Consider the following 13,779-nt stretch of genomic DNA (forward strand, 5'->3'; position numbering starts at 1 on the left):
TGCTGAAGAAGCGGAGCAGCCCGGCGGCGGCGGCGGCCGAGCAGCACGTCTTCAAGCGGCCCGCCCCGCGCGCCTCCCTCCTCGGCCTCGACCTCCTCGCCGCCCAGAAGCGCCGCGAGAAGGAGCGCCAGGCCGGAGGAGGAGGCGGAGGGAAGCGCTACAGGGACTCGGCCGACGGCAAGGACGGCCCCGCCGCCGCCGCCCAAGAGCAGCCGCAGCCGCCGCAGCCCCCGCCAACGGCGGAGGGGGACGAGGGCGGGGGGGACGGCCAGGCCGCCTCCGGGCGCAGCAGCAGCAGCAGCAGCAGCCACAAGGACAGGTGCTCCGGGCCGCCCGGGAGGGGTCGCGGGTAGGGGGTGGGAGAGGGGCGCCCTTCTCCGGGCCGCTCCGGCCGCGCGCGGATCATCCCCAAGGCCCCCGTTGCCAACCTCCGGGAGGGATCTGGTCTCTCGGGATCTGAGCCGGCCTCCAGGCGGCCTAGATCGGTTCTGGTAGAGGAAGTGGCTGCCTTTGGAGGTGGATTCCGCGGCCCCTACACCACGCTGGGCCCCTGCTTCTTGTGCAGACTCCTCCCTCGCTGGGTACTGCGCCCAGGAGCTTCCTGGCAGCCTCTCCACTCTTGTCTGCTGCATCCTGTTGTGGCTTCCGCTCAGAGACGACCTGGCTCAGTGGCCTTTCCTCGGAGGAGAGAACGGATCTCCAAGCCCCTGCCTCTTTTTGGCCTGGGGGGACCATGGGAAGGGGTGGTTTCGGGCCTGGCAGAGCTTCAGGTTGAAAGCGTCTGCACTGTGCGGGGCCCTGCAGCTTCCAGTACTTGCGCTGATCTTCTCTTCTCTTCTCTTGTGCTCCCCTCCTTAGGCACTATCGCTCAGCCCGGGTGGAGACTCCTTCCCACACAGGGGGTGTCAGCGAGGAGTTCTGGGAGCGCAGCAGACAGCGGGAACGGGAACGCCGTGAGCAAGGCGTCTACGCCTCTTCCAAGGAGGAGAAAGAGCGCAGAAGGGATCACGGCCGAGAGCGGGACTATGACCGCAAGCGGGACAGAGGTAATTTCTTTTCCCGAACAGCCCCCACCCTGTCCTCTCTGAGGACGCCGGTGACTGATCAGAGGCTGTCTCCACAGAAGAGCGGGACAGAAGCCGGCGGAGGAGCAGCAGCCGGTCTGAGAGGGATGGTTCCTCGGAGTGGAGCAGCTCTCGGAAAAATGAACCAGAGAGTCCTCGGCACCGACCTAAAGGTACTTTCTTTTCCCTTGCCTTTTACCACCTGTGGGTGGAGATCCTCAGCTCCAAAGTGGGCTCTGTGAGGGGATGAGGCACCTGTGCCTGCACGCAGGGAGCCCCAGGGGCTGGTATGGCAAAAGGCCCACAGGCAGCCTGTCTCCCTCTACATCCAGATGCAGCTACGCCTTCCCGCTCCAGTTGGGAAGAGGAGGATAGTGGCTACAGCGGTTCCCAGCGCTCCCATTGGGAGTCTCCCTCCCCCACACCCTCCAGTCGGGATTCTGAGCGAAGTCACAGGGGATCAGCCACACGTGACAGCGACAGGCGTGACCGGTAGGGAGTTTTGGGGGGCAGGGGAGTCTGCTGGGGAGGGGGTGTGTGCAACTGTTCCTGGGAAGGACCAAAGTGCGGCGCTGCATAAGGCAGTGGGGCTGGCGATGGGGAAGGACAACGTTTCAGTAGTTGTCGCTGGTCATGCCTTTTGAAGCTGATTTTTCTTGTGGTTTGACTTTGGCAGGTCTATTAGAAGTAAGTACCCAGAGGAAACCCCGTTGCCAACTCCGTCCTACAAATACAACGACTGGGCTGACAATCAACGTTCGTTGGGTCCACCGCCCTGGCTCTCCAGGGGCAGAGGTGAGAGCCAGCTGGGAAGAGGTGGGTGCGTGTGTGCTGTTCTGTGTGGACTGGGGTCAGAGCAGGCCTTTGCCAACGCTGTCTCTTCCCAGGGAGGCGTGAAGAGGGAGACGACAGCATTGCCTTTGAAACGGAAGAGGAGCGGCAGCAGTGGGAAGATGACCAGCGGGTGAGTGCTGCTGAGAATGCGCTCCAAGGGGGCCGTGTGCTCTGGGCATCTGGGTCTCCCCCCCCCTTCCCCTGGCTCTCTGAAGCTTGATTCTAAAGGGAACTTGTGTTTTATTTGCAACCAAGGCAGTATGCAGCAGAAATAAGAAAAGAGCACAATAGTCATAGCTAAAAAATGGTAGTTCAAAACTGGAAGAAGTGCAGAAGAGGACAGCCCAAATCACACAAAGGGGTTGGAGTGTCTTTTGTAAGAAGCTATGGCTATTGGGGACCTTTCAGTTTAGAAAAGGGGTGATGGGGGGGGACATGAGAGAGGCTTATAAAATATATGCATAGGGTGGAGAGTGTAGATGGAAACTTTTTCCCGTATTCTCTAAAGTATTCCGGAACACTGAAAAAAAGTTAATGAGCAATAGATTCACGGGGTCTAAAGTAATAGAACAGAGTTTGAGTCCAGTGGCACCTTTAAGACCAACAAAGTTTAATTATGGGCTTCCACGTACCCCAGATTAAACTTTGCTGGTCTTAAAGGTGTGACTAGACTCAGACTTTGTTCTAATGAGCAAGTAGGTTCAGGACAGAGACTCTACTGTCTTATTCAATAAGTAATTACCTTGTGGTATTGTTTGCCAGTTGGTGTAGTGGTGTGGCATGTCCAGCGCCTGGGGCTCAAAAAATGATGGTCACAGTCACAGAACAGACTGCAAAAGAAGAAACTGTGAGGTAACTGCGCTAGATAATATTTCAATAATAATCACAAAATTTTACAAAAATGTGTGCAGAAAATTATATAAATATACAAGAATTTTCTGCACACATTTTTGTACAATTTTGTGATTATTATTGAAATATTATCTAGCGCAGTTACCTCACAGTTTCTTTCTTCTTTTGCGGTATGTCCAGCGCCTGGCCCAGACGCCGGCCCTGCACCCTGGCTCCCACTCCGAAGAGGCTGCTTCCCAGGCCTCAGGATGGGTGCCAGAGACCAACCTGCTCCTGTCCCCATATGCACAAACCTAGCAGCCCATTTCCTCCTTGGCCTTTCAGTGCCATCTGTCTCTTATAGGGTGGTTCCCCTCCCTCCTATACTTGCCCAACCAGATCCGCACTGCTCTACTCACTGTGCTACCCAGCCCTGCCTGCCTGCCTCAGTGCTCCCCCCCCCCCAGGTTCACACCAGTGCCCTCTTGCCTGCCCAGAGACCAACCCACCCGGCTGCACTCCTGTCTGCCCAGCATTCAGGCTCACTCTCTATGCTGCCCTGCCATCTTTGGAGCCCGTGCACTCCCACAGAGGGGCTGCCCCTCTCCCAGGCTGCTACCACTGGCACCAGCGCTGAGGCCTGAGCTGGGTTTGCCAGTGTTTTCCTGGACTGGGGGGGGGGGGGGGTTTCGCCCCATCTCCACCTCACCCCAGTGCATTTTTCCAGGGATGATTTCTTTGGGGTGGCCAGGTAAGGGGACTGCTGCTGCTGGGAAGTCCAGGACACCACGTGCTCCTTGGCAGTAGTGGTAACTGTGAACACGGAGATGGCTTTTAGATGGGATAGGCAGATTCATGAGAGAGAGGCAGATATGTGAAAGAGACCCATCAATGGTTACTAGTCATGGTGAGAAGGGAACCCCAGCATCCAAAGGCAGTCGGTATCTTAATAACCAGCGTTAGGAGGCAACATCAGGAGCAGACCTTGCTCTCGTCTCGGTGCCCAAGTTGTGCTATGCTCCAGAACTGCTTGTTGGCCACTGCGTGAAACAGGATACTGTAGTAGATGAACTTCCATTGGTTTGATCCAGTAGAACTCTTCTGCTGTTCTGAAAAGAGAAAGCTGTGTGTGAAATTTTCGCCAACAAAAGCCCAGGTTGGTTTCTGTGCATGGAGAGCAGATGTACTTTGGACATCGGTGGCCGGCTGGGCCACACTTGCCGTTGTGTCTGAACAAGGCAATTTAAATCCAGCTGTGTGACAAAAGCAAATGGCAAGGTATTCTGCCTTTGGGCACATCCATCCACTGGGCCTGTTCGGTGGGAGCGTTGGGTTTTTGTCTGGGGTGGAGGGTTGGTGGTGAGGCTGCCAGCTGCTGTTTTGCTGGGATTTGGAGAAGCGATGTGGTGCCATGGTTAGTGTGCCAGTCTAGGAGTCGTGAGAGCTAGGTCTCCAGGCCCGCTGGCAAGCCCTCCGCCTCACTCACAGGGGTTTCCAAGGTGAAGTGGGTTGGAGAGAGCCAGAAGCTTTGCTCTTAGGTCATTGGAGGAAGGGCTGGATCAAAGTGTCCCGCGCCGGACAAATGGGCAGTCCAGTCTCCCTTCTGTTCCCAGTGGAGAGCGGGAGGGTGGTCGTGCTGGCAGGCAGCACTGTGGGCCTGGCGCGACTGGCTCATGGCTTCACTGCTCCCTTTGTGCAGCAAGCGGATCGGGACTGGTACATGATGGATGAGGGCTATGATGAGTTCCATAACCCTCTGGCCTCCTCGTCAGAAGAGTACATCAGGAAGCGGGAGCAGCACCTTCAGAAGCAGAAGCAGAAGCGCATCTCTGCTCAGCGCAGGCAGATTAACGAGGTATGGGAGGGGCACATGCTGCTTGTAGGTTTGTTGGGAAAGCTGCAGCAGCCATTGTGGGGGTAGGGCTTGCAGCCGCTGTGTCTGCTGCAGCCGTTATTGCGAGGAGGGGGAGATTGGGTGACCTCGCGTGGCCTTCTGCTTTTCAGGACAATGAGCGCTGGGAGACGAATCGCATGCTGACCAGTGGTGTGGTGCACCGCCTGGAGGTGGACGAGGACTTTGAAGAAGACAATGCTGCCAAGGTTCATCTCCTGGTCCACAACCTGGTGCCTCCGTTCTTGGATGGGCGCATCGTGTTCACCAAACAGGTGTGGGGGAGACAGTAGGGTTGAGGCTGGGCTGGGGTTGAACGGGTTGGGGATGGAGAGGTGCTGGCGAGTGTTGCTGTCTGTTCTCCAGTGGATCACTCTTGTTTACGTGTTCGTTCTAGCCGGAGCCGGTCATTCCTGTCAAGGACGCCACGTCAGACCTGGCACTCCTGGCCCGCAAGGGCAGCCAGCTCGTGCGCAAGCATCGGGAGCAGAAGGAGCGCAGGAAGGTATGTGGTTTGGCTGAGGAGTCCCAGGTCAGGTGGCAAGAGGAATGGTTTTGTCTCGCTGAGCCTGCGTATGTAACAGAAACATGGATGCGTGAGCGGAGTCTTGCAGCATCTTAGTGCCAGTCGCACAAGTAGAGAATTGAGTCCGTGGGGGGGGGGGAGCAGTGCTGGCTGGTAGGTCTGCAAGCTCTCAAGGCTTATCCTCTTGAGGCCGTTTGCCTAATGCGTTCGGTGCAGAGAAGGCGGAGGCTGTTTTGCAGTGGCCTCTTCAAATCAGAGGAGGAAGTGGCGAACTGTTTGGGCAAAGGCTGAGCTGCTGCTGCCGTTGCTCACTGGTGGAGGCCCAGTAAGGGTATGAATCGCTCTCCTTGGCTTGCACAACAGGCTCAGCACAAGCACTGGGAACTGGCTGGCACCAAACTGGGGAACATCATGGGTATCAAGAAGGAGGAAGAGGAGGAGGGGGCGAGCCAGATCATGGCGGAAGACGGCACCGTGGATTACAGGTAGAGGGGAGGCCAGAGGGTGGTGGGCCCGTGGTGTCCCTGAGGTGTCCCTGAGGGACTGCTGACTCTGGAAGTCTTCCCTTAGGACAGAGCAGAAGTTTGCTGATCACATGAAAGAGAAGAGCGAAGCCAGCAGCGAGTTTGCCAGGAAGAAGTCAATTGCAGAGCAGAGGCAGTATCTGCCCATCTTTGCAGTGCAGCAGGAGCTCTTGACAGTCATCCGGTAACTCTGCCAACCTTCCTTCCCTTCACTTGCCCAGTGGGGGGGGGGAGAGGTGTTCCCTGGGGGAGCAGAGGAGGTGACCCTTCCTTCCTTCCTCCCTCCCTCCCCTTCTCACAGGGACAACAGCATTGTGATTGTGGTGGGAGAGACAGGCAGTGGCAAAACCACGCAGCTAACTCAGTACCTGCACAAAGATGGCTATACTGACTACGGTATGATCGGCTGTACGCAGCCCCGCCGGGTGGCTGCTATGTCTGTGGCCAAGCGTGTCAGCGAGGAGATGAGCGTGAGCCTGGGCGAGGAGGTGAGCTCACGGTGTGTTGTGGGCGGGGCTGGGGGAGGTGGTAGCGGACCAGTGAAGGCGGGGGAGGGAGGTACGTGGGCGGCGGCTGCTCTTCCTGTGCCGATCTGTGGCTTGCCAGCTGACTGGGACGTGGTGTGTTTGCGGCTGCATCCCCCAGGTGGGCTACGCGATCCGTTTTGAGGACTGCACTTCCGAGAATACCGTGATCAAATACATGACTGATGGGATCTTGCTGCGCGAATCTTTGCGAGAAGCGGATCTTGACCACTATAGCGCCATCATCATGGACGAGGCACACGAGCGCTCCCTCAACACGGACGTGCTTTTTGGCCTCCTGCGTGAGGTCAGTGCTGGCTGGGTTCTCTTGGTCATCAGATGCACCTCTGTGCCCGGAAGGGAAGGAGGGTGAGCTGTTGCCTATTCACGCGCCAGTTTTCAGACCCCTCTTGGCACTGCGCCTGCTGGCATATGGCTCGGTGTCAGGGTGGAGGTGGGGCTTGGAAAAGCCCCTCCTCTCCTTCACCACAAAGGCAGAGGGCATTCTGGGAAGAGCACTATTCCAAGCAATCACTTCGTGATGGAACTGCCGGCTGTTTGCCATCTGGGAACTAAAACAGGACAGCTCTAGATTCCAGAGACTGGGCCAGCCTTCAGGTGCCCACCCACCCACCCCTTACACGTGCAGTGGAGCTGCTGGCCACCCTGGAAGGCTTAAGCAGCCTGTGGTACTCAGCCTGAAACACTGGATGTTGTAAGCGGAGCTGTCCATAGGTTCTTCCCAGCCTCAAAGACTGCAGCTGCAGTGGGGATTCCCAAGGAAGCAGCAGCTGGTGTACTGGTGGTGGTACATTGAAGCACGCCGCAGGTGAGAGAACTAGTTACAGCATGCAGACTCCTCAGTGTTGGCATCATGCCCCTGATGGTGGGTGGGTGGGTGGGTGGGTGTGGCCAGCGGGTTCCTGCCCACCCCCATGCCACCCATGTCCGTAATGCCGGCAGAGGGCTGGTGGACGTGCAACACGTGCGTGGCCTTGCCTGTGGAGATCATAGGCTCAGAAATCCTCCCCGGGTCATTCTCTCTCTTGCAGTGATGGAGAAGAGGCCCTGTGGGCCAGCCTGCCCTTTCAGAGTAGCACTGGGGGAGCTGCATGCCGCTGTTTGTTTATTTGTTCATTTGGTTCATACTCTGCCCTTCCCACCAAGGCGGGCTCAGGGCGGCGTACATCACAATGAAAACAACTGAAAACAGAGCATCTGCTAGGTTTGCGGGGGTGGGTAAAGAAGGTGGTTCCTGCTACCCCAAAGCTAGCAGGGTCTTCTGCTTCTTGCCAAGGGTGTTTGGGCAGAAATCTGTGAAAGGTGCCACGTGTTGACTGCTGAATTAACAGCATGTGCTTGGTAAAATTGCCATCATATATGGAGCTTCTTCCTTGTTGAATTAGGAGGACAAACAGTCCAGCCTGGAGTTCACAACTGGTCTCAGGCATCATCTGCTAAGTGTGGGGGGGTGGGCAAAGGAGGTGGCTCCTGCTACGCCAAAGAGAGCTCCGTGTTGTTTTCTCTGGTGGAGCTGGGAGTGAGCAGAGCCCTGTCCCCAGGAGCCCTTCTGTCTGACAGGTGCCGGGCAGCCAGGGGAATGAGTTCCTTTCCCCTCAAGCGGTGCTTTCGGGTTTTTTTTGAGGGGCTTGCATTTACACATGGTGCTGTTTTACGCGAGGGAGGTTTGGTGACCCCCTCTGTCTGGGTTTCTCTCCAGGTGGTGGCCCGGCGCTCGGACCTCAAGCTGATTGTCACCTCAGCCACCATGGATGCAGACAAGTTTGCCGCTTTCTTTGGCAACGTCCCCATTTTCCACATCCCCGGCCGCACTTTCCCCGTAGACATCCTCTTCAGCAAGGTGTGTGTGGAAGCTCTGCAGCCCGGCTGGTTCCCGAGCAGTCTGGCCTGTCTGGGGTGGGGGTGATGGGTGACCGGAAGGGTCCTTGGGTGTCTTCACGGCCTTTCTCCCTTCCAGACCCCGCAAGAGGACTACGTGGAGGCAGCGGTGAAGCAGGCCTTGCAGGTGCACCTCTCCAGCGCCCCGGGAGACATCCTGATTTTCATGCCTGGCCAGGAGGATATCGAAGTGAGCCTCGTGGGGACCCCCTGGACCTCCCCCCCCCCCGGCCCCTCCTGCTGCCTCCTCTGTCATGACCTTCTCCTCCCCCCCCCACTCGTTGCAGGTTACCTCGGAGCAGATAGTGGAGCACCTGGAGGAGCTGGAGAACGCGCCTGCCCTGGCTGTGCTGCCCATCTACTCTCAGCTGCCCTCTGATCTGCAGGCCAAGATTTTCCAGAAGGTGGGTGAATGGGGAGGTGTGCGTGGGGGGGGGGGGGGGTGCGCTCCTTGAGTGTCTGGAGTCTGTGCACAGGTGTGCGCTGAAGGGGAGGAGAGGGGACTGCCCTTTCAGCTGCTGCACTAGCAGAAGGCACACACGTGCACGGGCCCCCGGACACCTAGCTGCTCGACCCGGGCTCAGGTTCAAGCCCTGGAAGTCTGGACAGGAGTGGCTAGAGGAGGGGAGGCAGCGCAGGGGCAGCGCAGGCTCATTCCAGGAAGACTGTACGGGGGGAAGGATAGCAGCAGAGGCAAGATAGAGTTGACGCTGGGAGCCAGGCACCGGAGGAGGAACAGCCGGGTGGGGAGGGGGCATGGTCGCCGGGGCCCACAGCTGGGGCTGTCTAAGAGAGGCCAGGGAGCAGCCTCTTTGCAAAGCTGCCACACACACACACCCCAGTCCGAAGAGACGGGCGGAGAGGCCCCAGCTGGAGTGTTCTGGAGGGCCCATCCGTGGTTTGGGTTGGGCGTGGGAAGTGTGTGTGTGTGGGGGGGGGGGTATAAGGGGCCAGCACCACTTTGAAGTCTCCCTTCCTGGCAGGCGCCAGACGGAGTCCGGAAGTGCATAGTGGCCACCAACATTGCGGAGACTTCCCTGACCGTTGACGGGATCATGTTTGTGATAGACTCTGGTTACTGCAAGCTGAAGGTGAGGGCAAAAAAAAATTCCAGGTCTTTAACCCGCGGATTGGCATGGATGCTCTCCAGATCTACCCCATCAGCCAGGCCAACGCTAACCAGCGCTCGGGCAGAGCTGGCAGGACAGGCCCTGGGCAGTGCTTCAGGTGGGAAGCGTTCGTAAGGTCTTTCTTGTTTGCTTTGGGTTTTTTGCAAGTCAGTTCCAGTCTCCCACTTCTCCCTGAGACTCAGGGCAGGTTGTTAAAATTGGTTTGCAAAATCCAAGGAGACGCTGAAGGGTGGAAGCTGCAGGGGTATCCCTGTGCCCCCCCCCGCCCCCATGCTTCTTGGCCGCAATAGCAGTGCCTCTTTTCCCCGGCCAGGCTGTACACTCAGAGCGCATACAAGAACGAGCTGCTGACCACCACCGTCCCAGAGATCCAGCGCACCAACCTGGCCAACGTGGTGCTGCTGCTGAAATCTCTGGGGGTGCAGGACCTCCTGCAGTTCCACTTCATGGACCCTCCTCCGGAAGACAACATGCTGAACTCCATGTACCAGCTGTGGATCCTCGGGGCGCTGGACAACACGGGTGAGAGAGAGAGACAGAGGGGGGGGCAGCTGCCAGTTTGGGCGGGGGGGGGGGCTGCGGGAGGCTTGTCTGGTCTCGCCTCCCTGATGGTGTGCTTTTGTCCGCAGGAGGGCTGACGTCAACGGGCCGTTTGATGGTGGAGTTTCCCCTGGATCCCGCCCTCTCTAAGATGCTGATTGTCTCCTGCGACATGGGGTGCAGCTCAGAGATCCTGCTGATTGTCTCCATGCTCTCTGTCCCAGCCATCTTCTACCGGCCCAAGGTGCGTCAGCCCCTGCCTGGGACCTCTGCACCTGCTGCGGGCCCCAACAACATCTTTGCTAAACCTCGCTTCAACTCCACAGGGCAGGGAGGAGGAGAGCGACCAGGTCCGGGAGAAGTTTGCCGTTCCTGAGAGTGATCACCTGACTTACCTGAACGTCTACCTGCAGTGGAAGAACAACGGCTACTCCACCCTCTGGTGCAACGAGCACTTCATCCACGCCAAGGCCATGCGCAAGGTGCCTGCTGGGGGGAGGAGGGAGGGGCTGGAGCCAGCCTGCTGGGCGTGCTGCGGGCCCGAGACCCTAACTGCTCCTGCGCTTCCAGGTGCGAGAGGTGCGGGCGCAGCTGAAGGACATCATGGTGCAGCAGCGCATGAGCTTGGCTTCCTGTGGCACCGACTGGGACATTGTCCGCAAGTGCATCTGTGCGGCCTACTTCCACCAGGCTGCCAAACTGAAGGTGAGGGGTATTGGTGAGGCTGGGGCGGGCCAGGTTCATTCCGAGTACCGTCCTGGTGCTGCTGTACCTCTCTCTTGCCCCTCGGTTCTGTTGGGTGAGAGGCCGGGCCCAGGGAGGAGCACTCCTCCCACCGGAGGCCAGCAGTCCACTCTCCTCCTCTGAGGGCCGTGAGCAGCAGCGTTGGCCTTGCAGCGGATCTGACCTCCAGGCCCCACAGCAGCCTCTGTTAAGGGCCCCTTGCATATTCCCTCTTGCTCAGCCTGGCTGCCTCTGGATTTTGCTCATGGCTGGGCACTGGTCTGGGCATCGCGGGGCCTCCTGGCTGGCACAGTGGCCACCCTGGTTCTTCCTCACTCTTGCCTCGACCGAGGCCACTTCTGGGGGAAGCGAGGGGGCAGAGGCGGCTTCCAGTGTCTGGATTTGGCCCAGCAATTTCAGAATGGTGTTTTGCTGGAGGGGATCACTCACCTCCTGCTGTGGCTGTCCTGCTGCCTTCCTGTGCCACCTTGCCTCCTGTTTGTCCCGCTAAGGCAATGAGCACTGCTTGTGCACGCCGAAGGCGGAAGAGGCAGGCAGGTGATGCTGTAACCACCTTCTCTGCTGCAGGGCATTGGGGAATACGTCAACATCCGCACAGGGATGCCCTGCCATTTGCACCCGACCAGCTCGCTGTTTGGCATGGGCTACACCCCAGACTACATTGTTTACCATGAGCTCGTTATGACCACCAAGGTGAGTGGGGCAGTGGTCTTTCGCAGGACAGAGGCCTCCTCCCCCCCCCCCCCCCGGGGGGGGGGTGGTGACGAAAAATAACAATACACACCCTGCCTCTTCCCCTTTGGCTTCCAGGAGTACATGCAGTGCGTCACAGCCGTGGATGGCGAGTGGCTGGCGGAGCTGGGCCCCATGTTCTACAGCATCAAGCATGCCGGCAAGTCACGGCAGGTAAGGAGCGGGGCAGGTCGTGGCCAGGTGGGCACTCTCTGTGGTGCCACTCTGAAGACGGTCTGGGGACTCCAGCTAGTGCAGCGTGCCCCTTCGTTGGCCGGGTCTGGGGCTGCCCCCACCTCCACGCCATGCCCTGCAGGCTCTCGTGTATCGATGGCTGCCCCCTATTTGTGGAGCAGCCCCCTCCAGGAGAGGTTGTGGGCTTGTACTTCCCCGCAAGTGTCAGTCCCAGAAAGGCTTTGGGGGCAGCCAGGGTGAAGTGGGGGGTGGGGGGTGGCCTAATGCACGATCCGGTGGGCGTTTTGATGTATATTCCACTGCTTCTGCGGCAGGCCCTGAGCTGCTTTGGAGAAGGTGGGCATCAAAAGCGACTGGTGGGATGAAGGGACGGGGACTGCGCCTGCTCTGTCCCACTGTTGTGCCCCCGGTCCTTCTGGGCTGGTCTCTGTGTTCGCCCTTGGGAGCCTGGTGGTGGAGCCACCCACCCAAGGGCCAGGGGGAGGAGTCAGGTGCCAGGCATGCTGCAACACCGTCTGTGCCTCAAGCCAGGACTGGCTGCCAGCCCTTCCAAGTCCTTGAAGATGGTTAGCATATCCCCTCCCAGTCGTCGCCTCTCCAGGCTAAACAGACCCAGCTCCCTCAGCCTTTCCTCATAGGACTTGGTCTCCAGACCCCTCACCCTCTTCGTTACCCTTCTCTGGACACATTCCAGCTTGTCTGTATCTTTCTTAAATTGTGGTGCCCAAAACTGAGCACATTACTCTAGGTGAGGTCTAACCAGAGCAGAGTAAAGTGGTACCATCACTTCGCATGATCTGGACAATGTACTTCTGTTGATAGAGCCCAAAATCGCATTTGCCTTTTTAGCTATCACATCACACTGCTGGCTAATGTTCGGTGTATGGTCCACTAAGACCCCTAGATCCTTTTCACACATACTACCACCAAGACAATCTATAATTATGTATTTGATTTTTCCTACCTAAATGCAGAACTTTACATTTAATCCCATTGAAATTCATTTTATTTGTTTTAGCCCAGTTTTCCAGCCTGTCAGGATCATCCTGTATGCTAACTCTGTCTTCTACCCCCTCCCAATTTAGTATCATCTGCAAATTTAATAAGCATTCCCTCTATCCCTTCATCCAAATCGTTGATAAAGATGTTGATCAAAACAGGTCCCAGGACAGATCCTTGAGGCACTCCACTTGTGACAAGTGACTCCTCTCCAAGATGAGGAACCATTCACAAGCACCCTTTGGGTGCGATCTATCAACCAGTTACAGATCCATCTAACAGTTATAGAATCCAAACCACATTTTACCAATTTGTCAAAAAGAATATTATGTGGAACCTTATCAAAAGCCTTACTGAAATCAAGATAGACTATGTCCACAGCATTCCCCTGATCCAGCAAGATAGTAACTTTCTCAAAAAAAGAGATAAGGTTATTCTGACATGACTTGTTCTTGAGAAACCCGTGCTGGCTCTTAGTAATCACAGCCATCCTTTCTAAATGCTCAGAAGGTGAGAGGGGTGTTGTAAAGAATGTTTGTGAAGTGCTTAAGCACATGGGAATATTCAGGGACAACACAGACTAAGTCTGAAGAATCTGAGTGTGTTCCTGAACCATATTGGTGAACGGCGGGCGTCCTACTTATAACAGTGAAACATCCACAGCTCTGAAACCTGCTTTTGGGCTGCTCCTCTCTTCCACAGGAGAGCCGTCGACGGGCCAAGGAGGAGGCGTCTGCCATGGAAGAGGAGATGGCGCTAGCAGAAGAGCAGCTGCGTGCCCGCCGGGAGGAGCGAGAGCGCCGCAACCCCATGGGCAGCATCAGGTAGGTGCCCTGAAGGGGGTGGGGGGGGCCCTGGGGGTGTCGCGCCTCTTGCAGCCTGCCTGCCTCCTCTGGGGTGGCTTGGGCTCACTCTCCTTCCTTGTCTCTCCATAGGTCCACCAGGATCTACACCCCGGGGCGCAAGGAGCAGGGCCAGCCTGGGACTCCTCTGCCCACTCCTGCTCGCTTCGGCCTGTAGTCCGTGCAGAAGTCCCTGCTGTGCTCTGTTGGGCAGGGCCCATCTTCGGGAGGGGGGAGGGGGGAGGGAGGGAGAAACACTGAGAAATAATAATTTTATTGTTTATATAAACATTGCTGCTTCTTGAGCCGCCCTGGTTTGCTGCTTCTTGAGCCGGCGGGGCCGACTGGGGAGGAGCCAAGGCTGTCATAGGTGCGTGCCAAGGGTCCCACCCGCTGCTGCGCCAGAGCGTGCCAGACTGCTGCTGGGTGTCCTTTGTGGCGCCGCCGCCCCGCCCCGGAATCCCTGGCCAGCTGTGCCGCTTGGTGTTTGGGGGAAAGCAGCTC

General features: G+C 57.6%; 1 protein-coding gene across 1 annotated transcript in view; it reads left to right on the forward strand.

The window, feature by feature from the left end:
* The window catches only part of DHX38 (DEAH-box helicase 38), a 14,663-nt gene extending 1,175 nt beyond the window's left edge, over window positions 1–13,488 (forward strand). Inside the window, 26 exon segments of the mRNA XM_015428210.1 lie at window positions 9–319; window positions 859–1,046; window positions 1,124–1,237; window positions 1,397–1,556; window positions 1,741–1,859; window positions 1,952–2,028; window positions 4,429–4,584; window positions 4,734–4,895; window positions 5,018–5,125; window positions 5,510–5,631; window positions 5,717–5,854; window positions 5,972–6,158; window positions 6,316–6,501; window positions 7,915–8,055; window positions 8,173–8,283; window positions 8,381–8,497; window positions 9,077–9,184; window positions 9,187–9,320; window positions 9,537–9,745; window positions 9,853–10,007; window positions 10,090–10,245; window positions 10,334–10,468; window positions 11,075–11,200; window positions 11,318–11,413; window positions 13,136–13,257; window positions 13,369–13,488. Of these exon segments, the coding sequence (XP_015283696.1) occupies window positions 9–319; window positions 859–1,046; window positions 1,124–1,237; window positions 1,397–1,556; window positions 1,741–1,859; window positions 1,952–2,028; window positions 4,429–4,584; window positions 4,734–4,895; window positions 5,018–5,125; window positions 5,510–5,631; window positions 5,717–5,854; window positions 5,972–6,158; window positions 6,316–6,501; window positions 7,915–8,055; window positions 8,173–8,283; window positions 8,381–8,497; window positions 9,077–9,184; window positions 9,187–9,320; window positions 9,537–9,745; window positions 9,853–10,007; window positions 10,090–10,245; window positions 10,334–10,468; window positions 11,075–11,200; window positions 11,318–11,413; window positions 13,136–13,257; window positions 13,369–13,453 (3,723 nt within the window). The 3' untranslated portion in view covers window positions 13,454–13,488.
* Window positions 13,489–13,779: the final 291 nt, after the last annotated feature.

The sequence above is a fragment of the Gekko japonicus genome, unplaced genomic scaffold (genome assembly GCF_001447785.1).
Source record: "Gekko japonicus isolate JY-2015 unplaced genomic scaffold, Gekko_japonicus_V1.1 scaffold1901, whole genome shotgun sequence".
In the NCBI taxonomy this organism is placed as follows: domain Eukaryota; kingdom Metazoa; phylum Chordata; class Lepidosauria; order Squamata; family Gekkonidae; genus Gekko; species Gekko japonicus.